The following is an 8965-nucleotide window of genomic DNA, read 5'->3' on the forward strand; positions in this document are numbered from 1 at the left end:
ATACCCAGACATGACCAATCAGCCAGGAAGCCATCTGAGGGGAGAAAGGGATTACACAATCAGTCAGCCAGGAAGCAACATGATGAGAGAAAGGGACTACAATTAGGGAGGATAGAGTTGTATGCAGCTGGGACAATTGAGATACCCCCTGGAGAGGTGAAATCTGTTCCTCTCCAACCTATGGATCCCTTGCCTCCAGGCACAGTAGGCTTGACCATTTCACCTCCTGAGAGTACTTACAAGACAGTGTTCATTCATACACTGATGTGGGAAACTGGGGAATGTGTAGATAATATCCCAGTCACTAACATAGGGAGACAATGTGTGACTTATCAACCAGGGGAAGTAGTAGCATCAGGTTTATTGATACAGACTCCTAATAAGCAACCTGGTGACAGTCACCCATGTTTGGACTCCAAGCAGAAAAACCCAGGAATATACTGGACAGCAGCTGTGACAGCTGACCGACCTATGCTCACCATCTATATAAATGGCATAGCATTAGAAGGACTGGTGGACACAGGTGCAGATCGCACAGTCATTAGAGGTGCCAACTGGCCTAGTCACTGGCCAAAGACTAAGGCAGACACCTACATGTCTGGGGTAGGAGGATCAATAGCAGCTGAAGTTAGTGTTAGCCCTTTAAGATGGGTATTTGAAGGTGAAACAGGAGTTTTTACTCCTTTTATAGTTGAAAAAATTCCCATCAATCTGTGGGGAAGAGACATTTTACAACAATTAGGGTTAAAAATGAGTACTTCGGTTTTTTAGGCAGGGCTGCTGTTGAAGGCCTGCCAACACTTTCACCTGTTCCTATCCAGTGGAAAACTGATACACCAGTGTGGATAGAACAGTGGCCCTTAGATAACAATAAAATTCAGGCCTTACTAGATATAGTACAGGAACAACTTGATCAAGGACACTTACAACCTTCTCTAAGTCCTTGGAATTCCCCAGTATTTGTTGTAAAAAAGAAATCTGGAAAATGGAGAATGTTGACTGATTTAAGAAAGGTAAATGAACAGATGGAAACTATGGGAACTCTTCAACCTGGACTTCCATCTCCTACTCAGTTGCCTAGAGAATGGCCTCTGTGGGTTATAGACATTAAGGATTGTTTCTATTCTATCCCTCTAGATAAGGAGGATATGAAAAGATTTGCTTTTTCAGTGCCCAGCGTTAACTTAGCTGAGCCTTATAAAAGATATGAATGGACAGTTTTGCCACAGGGAATGAAAAACAGCCCTACTATGTGTCAAATGTATGTTGCTGCTGCTCTTAGTCCAGTAAGAAAAGCATTTCCAAAAGTAATGTTATTACATTACATGGATGATATATTGGGATGTGCACCTGAGGAACAAATGTTAGAAGCATGTCTACAAAAAACCATAGAAACACTAAGGAATTATAAATTGCACATAGCTTCAGAAAAGATTCAAAGACATGCTCCTTTTCAATATTTAGGATATGAAGTATATCCTAAGGTGCTTATAGTACAAAAACTGTCCTTAAGAACAGAGAAGCTAAACACCTTAAATGACTTCCAGAAATTGATAGGAGATATCCAATGGATGCGTCCCGTGCTAGGCTTGACTACCTGTCAATTGCAACCATTATATGACATTTTAAGGGGAGACAGTGCTTTAAATTCACCACTCCAGCTTACAAAAGAAGCTCAAGAGGCTTTGAGAGAAGTTGAACTGGCTTTATCCAATGTGGTTGAAAGAGTCACTCAAAAACCCTTGGAAATATCAGTTTTTGCTACACAAGAGGCCCCCACAGCAGTCCTTCATCAAGGAGACAGTGTGATAGAGTGGGTGAACCTCCCAGCACAACCAGAACAAAGCCTTATTCCTTACCCAGTGCTTGTGGCTAGAATTTTATTAAAGGCCATTAAACGAGCAGTACAATTATCTGGGACAAGACCTGACAAGATATATACCTTTTATACTAATGCACAAATTAATGTGTGCTGCGAAACCATCCCAGAGTGGCAAATTTTATTAACCATGGCTCCAAATTTTGCACATGGGTCTCCATTAAAGATAACCAGACTGCTACATAATTGGCAATGGATTCTTGAAGAAAAGGTTTCTAAAGTTCCTCTTAAAGGACCAACTATCTTTACAGATGCATCCAAACATAATATTTGCGCTGTGTATTCTCATGACTTAACTATAAAGAAAGTAATCAGAACTCCTTTTCAGTCCACTCAGCAGAATGAATTGTATGCAATCATTCTAGCTCTTGCTAATTATCCGGGAGACATAAATATAATATCTGATTCAGCCTATTCAGTAGGTGTGGTACAAAGAATTGCCACAGCCCAAATAAAATTTGTAGCCTCCAATATATATCAGCTCTTTAAAGAGCTTCAAGAGCAAGTGAGAAAGCATCCAGGTAAGATTTATATTTTGCATGTCCATTCCCATAGTGGACTTCCAGGTCCTATTTTTGATGGTAATTCAAAGGCAGATAGCCTTCTAACCATGCTGGCCAGTACTCCTTTATTTCAAGAAGCACAAGAGTCTCATTCTAAATATCATCAGGCTGCCCGAGCTTTACGTTTGCAGTTTGGAATAACAAGAGAAGAAGCTAGGAGCATAGTAAAAGCCTGTACAGCTTGCCTTCCTTTCCATGCTCCTACACTCCCTCCAGGGAAGAACCCTCGTGGTTTGAGACCTAATGAAATCTGGCAAATGGATGTGACCCATTATAAATCTTTTGGTCGTCTATCTTTTATCCATGTTGTGGTAGACACCTTTTCAGGATTCACATTTGCAATGCCAGCAGCAAAAGAGACAGCCCGAGTGGTAACTGAATTCCTTATACAAGCATTTGCAATTATGGGTGTGCCACAAGCAATAAAAACAGACAATGGACCTGCATATACATCTAAACATTTTACACACTTTTGTGCACAGTATAAGATTTTACACACCACGGGCATACCCTTTAATCCTCAAGGGCAGGCAATAGTAGAGAGAAGAAACAGAGATATTAAGATACTCCTCCAAAAACAAAAGAAAGGGGGAGCCACAGGTAACCCTAGAGAACTTCTAAATTTAGTTCTCTATACCATTAATTTTTTAATTTTTGACAAAGATGCACTGGCTCCAGCAGACAGGTTTTATAACTCACCGGAAGGGCAGTGTCCAGTGCAAGCAGCTCCACTGTCTTTAGATAATCGCCAAGTGATGTGGAGAGACCCAGAAAGTGGTGAATGGAAGGGACCAGATAGGTTAACTGCTTGGGGGAGAGGGTTTGCTTGTATCTCTACAGATGGAGAAGGAATCAGATGGGTGCCAACGAGCCGTATTCGCCTTGTTCTTCGGAGAGAGACAGAGCAGACCCTTGAAACGAAGGAGAAGGCCCAAGAAACATCGGGTGGTTCCGTTGCTGACTGTGCCCACCACTGAAAGAACCTGGCAGTTATGGCGTTTGACCCATGGACATCAAAAACTGTTGGACTTGAAAATCCTCAGGAATCATTGGATTCTCTGAGACATCATAAGACTATTGTAGGACTTGAAAATCCTCAGGAATCATTGGATTCTCTGAGGCATCATAAGACTGTTGCTGGACTTCAAAATCTTGTGGGGATCATTGGATTCCCTAACATATAAAAAGACTGATGTGGGATTTCAAAAACTTGTGGGGATCATTGGATTCCCTAACAGTGAAGCAATGGACAATAGATTGGTTTTGGACTATCTCTTGGTTGCTGAAGAAGGGGTATGTGTGTCTGGTGTTTACATACCCTCCTTCTAGGACTTCTGGAAATCTCTTACAATACCATGTTGATTTATATTATTTGTTATATCACTACTTGCATGTACAATTCCTGTTTGTTACACCACATCGAGTCTGCACTGACTGTGGGGAGAGTCACCACTAATAGCCTCTGCGTAATTGCTATGTGCTTGTGTAATAACTCCCATGCTGATGGGTTTGTGCATACTTGTCTCTAATAAGGCCCTTCAATCCAGAAACCTGCTAGCAAATCCCCACTTCTCTTTGGTGCTTCTCATCTCCCTTCCTGAGATGTCAGGGAGGGCCTGATTATCTCCTTTTTAGTGCTTTCATCTCCCCTCCTGAGAAGTCAGGGGGGGCGTGATCACCTCCTTTTTGGGGTTCTCATCTCCCTGAAAAGTCAGGGATGGCACGACCTCCTGTGGTCTAAAACAAAAGAAAGCGGGAGATGTAAAGGGCTAGAACTGAGCAATGCACTTGGATGATGAAGCACGTGAGACTAATTGCCAATTGGACGGTTCCCTATTAACTTGTTTAAAGTTGACCCTCCCCAGCTGTTCTGTGCTGACTTGATTGGTGAGACAAAGAGAGGGAAGTGACTTGTGTGGGAGGAGTAAGAGAAACTTGGGTGGTGGAACTCACGCTCACTTGCACTCGTGACCTGGCGTTGGAGGGGATGGAAAAGATCTACAATAAAGACATTTAGTGATCCTGACTCCTGCTGATTTCTGGAAAGATAGAGTTCCAGCAACTTATGGAAAAGGTATCCTAGAAGGTATAATGAGGAAATGTTTATGTAAGTGGTATATTTGACAAAGTAATTGAAATAGAGGGGATAGCTTGGTTTGAGGATAGGATTGTGTTCTTTGGGGTTCAATATCACTGGGATGAATAGGGTAAGACACAGCAGGAATGTTCCAGGCTTTGGAGAATGACTCCAGAGAGAAAATATCAGAAGATGGGAAGAAATTTAATGAAGACAGATAATGAGAAATTTCAAGGTCTGACCTTGAATTGCTTGACTTCATGGAAAGCAGTGAGACTCTGCTCTCAGAGACACTCAGAACTCTACTTAAACCATAGTTGGAGGAATTGTGTTCTCAAACTGAAAAAGAAAAGAAAGGGATAAGTAGCATAGTGGACCTGGGGATAGCTTAAGGAAATGAAGACTGCATCCTTGAGTGTCTAGAAATCTGCTACAGAAACAAAATTAGGATCTCGTGTGTGTGTGTGTGTGTGTGTGTGTGTGTGTGTGTGTGTGTGTGTGTGTGTGTGCTGGAGTAGGTTGATGCAAATAAAGATTGGACCTATGATATCATTGATATCTTCTACCATCAGTGTTTATTAGCAACTTCTCTGCTACCAATATCTTAGGAAGTTACCTAAAATACTAAGAGGTTAAGTGACTCTCTAAGAATAATTCAGAGGTAGGACTTCCACCCTTGTTTTCCTATCCTTCATACCTGTTCTTTCCACTGTATAACAAATCCCCAAAGGAAGATCAAATAAAGACATGCAGAGCTAAAATTATTTTTCAGTTTATGCCAGTCTCCTGGGGCATTCATTTCTATTGTGTAAGTGGATAAGGCTATGGTTAAGAAAGGTCCATTCTAACCAAACGAGTTATTGGAGCCAATGACTTATGGGATAAGATAATAAAATCTGTTTTCAGGCACTCAATGAGTTATTACATTTATGACTATTTATGACTTTTCTCCTATTGATTCTTCTGCTCAGTAACATCTTAATAGAAAGAAATATAAGGACCAGGATATTTAGAATCTAGGTGTCCCTAGTTATCCCTTATCATCAGTCATGATGATAAACGGAACTTCCAAGGCTTTCTGACCCAATTTATGACTTTTTTTCTTTTTTTTCCCCTTGATTTAGAAGGTTACAGCAGCTGGATATGACAGGATTAGTGAATCAAAATATTTGGTGGAATTTAAGCATCATGAGACTGTGGGCCACCTCAATAAGCCACTCCCAAGTCTACATGTCCTCACAACAGAGTCATGATCCACAAAGCCAGACAAGAGACCAGGGAATCGAAAGCATCTCCAGTTACGGCTTTCCCCAAAGAAATGTATGTGGAACTCCTGACAGATTTACAAATCAGTTCTTCTTCGAATAAATTTCTAAAGGAAGCTTTCAGTGAAAAAGCCTACAGCCCTCTCCATCTAAAGTGCCAAGATCTCTACACTACTGGCATCATTGATCATGATGTGAGGCAATTACTGTCTCTTTTGGACCCTCTGACAATTCACAGATTGGACCTAAATTATAGTCAAATAATTTTGAATGATATCGGGTGGCTTTTGTCACAAATCACAACTTTCCAAAATTTGCAGAGCTTGAAGCTATCTTCTTTTAATGAAGAAAAAATATCGAAGATGAATTCTAGAACCAATAACTTTTGTAGACATTCTTGCTGAAGAACTAAGCAAACTGAAACACCTCAGAGAGATTTCTTTACATAACCTTTGTCTTTCAGACCGGGTGGAGTATCTGCTTAGGTAAGTGAGATTGGCAGATAACCTCCACAGCTCCATGGAGGGAATATTGCAGTGTTTCTCTTTCTATATCCCCTCCAACTATCATCATTTATCTGTTTTATCATCTTGGCAAATCTGATGGATATGATGAATAAATGACAAATGATCTGCTTTTATTCTACTTCTCTTCTTTCTTTTCCTTCTAACATTTGATTTTTATTGTTTTTCTTGCTCACCTATCCTCTCATAACAAGGCAATCTCCATATTTGCAGTTGACTTTATGATTAGTTTGTATTAAAAGTCCTATTTACTTATATAGTTTAATGTTTTTCCCCATTAAACTTTGTGTTCAGAGTTCATGTTTAGCCATCCTTTGACTAATTCAAATAAAAGTAAGGTTTAAATTATGTCAGATTCCCCATAACATTCTCTATGTTTGCAGAAATTTTTAATGTTGAACTAGAAAAAGACTTTGGAGTGTTCTTGTCTAGCCTCTTTTAGATTTATCTAATCATTAAATCCCCTATCTTCTTGGCACCTTACATACATTAGTGTGGGTTTTATGAATCCATGGAACCTCTGATCAGCCTTGCTAGATTCTTAGCTAGATTCAGCTCCATTAGGTTTCTATGGAAGACCCTTCTATTATCAGTTCCCTGCAGTCACTATCTTGATATTCTGATGTCTTATTTGTGCTGTCATCATAGTCTTGGCAAATTATGATGTATAGATCAGAGACCTGGGGAGTTAGTTCTTTCTGAAAATGAGGTTAAATAGATCTACATAAGATCTACATAAGAACCTTCCATTTGTTTCCATGTGACATGTCAATTCTAGATTGACTGAGAATTTACTTCTGATTCTGGTAGTTCTATAATGATATGGGACATGTCCACAAACTCATCTCTTTCAAATCTTTCTATGATTTCAAGACTGAATTCTTTCATTTATTCCTAATAATCTTCCAAAAGTCCTCTCCCATTCATGTTGCTACAAGATTCAGTTTTGTGGTCACTGAATGGACTATTTGTGCTAACTTTTTTAAACCCTCCAATATTAGCTAATTTCCTCATTGTTTTGTTTTGTTTATTCTGTTCCCTTACCTTGGTCAATGCCTAAATCTCCCATTTAGAGGGTAAAAATATTCAATTTAGGTGGAAGTCTAAAAGATGAAGATGTTCCATTAGCAGGTATTGAGGAGGGAGAGGAGATAGAAGTGGTTCTCTAGGTTTTGTTATATAGATTACATATCTTTATTTTTCTTTTATTTTTAGAGACCTGCCATGCTCCCTGGAGAGCCTTCAACTTTCTTTCTGCTCTCTGTCAAAGAAAGACCTAATCTACCTGGCTCATAGTCAACATAGCACCCATCTCATAAAGCTGGATCTTGCAGGCAACAAACTAGCAGAACTACTAGACTCCTTTCTGGATCTTCTAAAGTCAGCCTCAAACTCACTGAAGTGGTTGAATATGACAAAATGTGGAATCAAAGACAGTGACTTTTATGAAACCTGGTCCTATTTATATTCCTGTATCAGGCTCTCCCATCTTGGTCTTCATGGCAACCCACTATCTAGCGGGAATATGCTTGTTTTCCTGAGATCATGCCAGCACAAACTGCCCAACTTAAAGATATTATCAGTTCCAATCTTTCTGGATTGTTATAGGAACCAGACCCACCATTATTGCTGTCTTGGATTATTGGAGTCTTGCCTTGATACTAATAAACTTGCCTCTGTCTTGAAGGAAATGAAGCAGATGCAAATCACAAGAGGAGAGTCTGACATTGAGATTATTACTAACTTTGTCTTTGATATGAGTGATTATTTTGACCTACTGTAATGGTTGACTACCATAAATGAAGAGAATCTAATACTTCCAAAAGAGTCAGTTTCTTATTGTTATGAAAATTTTTTAACAATTTTAACCATGAAAGATATTAAAATATACACAGGAATGAATTTCATCTAGAACTGGTAGCCTTTTATAAAGGAAAACAACAGGAATTGACAAACAACAAAGAAGCAAATGTTTAATTACTAATTTTATCTCAAGTTGGACACAATTTATACTCACTCAAATTTTCCTGATCTCTTTGTGTAAAAACCCTTGATATTTTTAATGTTTTTATATATCATTTTAAATAAATGTGTGTTTTAAGGTATTGTTTAATTACATAAATAAAACATAACTCACTACATTCTTTGTTAAATATGTTCCTAGGTTTTGGCTAAAAAATAAATCAGCTATGGAATTTTTTATAAAGATGGTTTATCAAAGGATATGAACAGACAATTTTCAGATGATGAAATTAAAACTATTTCCACTCATATGAAAGAGTGTTCCAAATCACTATTGATCAGAGAAATGCAAATTAAAACAACTCTGAGGTATCATTACACACCTGTCAGATTGGCTAAGATGACAGGAACAAATAACGATGAATGTTGGAGGGGCTGTGGGAAAACTGGGACACTGATGCATTGTTGGTGGAGTTGTGAAAGAATCCAACCATTCTGGAGAGCAATCTGGAATTATGCCCAAAAAGTTATCAAAATGTGCATACCCTTTGACCCAGCCATACTACTACTGGGCTTATACCCCAAGGAACTACTAGAAAAGGGAAAGGGTCCTGTATGTGCCAAAATGTTTGTGGCAGCCCTTTTCATAGTGGCTAGAAGCTGGAAGATGAATGGATGTCCATCAATTGGAGAAT

At 39.1% G+C, this 8965-nt stretch overlaps 1 protein-coding gene across 1 annotated transcript; it reads left to right on the forward strand.

Annotated features, from left to right (window-relative positions):
- Positions 1 to 3858: 3858 nt before the first annotated feature.
- Positions 3859 to 8444, forward strand: LOC141540185 (leucine-rich repeat-containing protein 14-like). Its single transcript, XM_074263910.1, is given in 5 exon segments — positions 3859 to 4549; positions 5644 to 5829; positions 5831 to 6164; positions 6166 to 6269; positions 7524 to 8444. Coding segments are annotated over 5 exon segments (1200 nt in total). The 5' UTR covers positions 3859 to 4541; the 3' UTR covers positions 8092 to 8444.
- The last annotated feature ends 521 nt before the right edge of the window (positions 8445 to 8965 follow it).

The sequence above is a fragment of the Sminthopsis crassicaudata genome, chromosome 1, assembly GCF_048593235.1.
Source record: "Sminthopsis crassicaudata isolate SCR6 chromosome 1, ASM4859323v1, whole genome shotgun sequence".
Taxonomy (NCBI): Eukaryota; Metazoa; Chordata; class Mammalia; order Dasyuromorphia; family Dasyuridae; genus Sminthopsis; species Sminthopsis crassicaudata.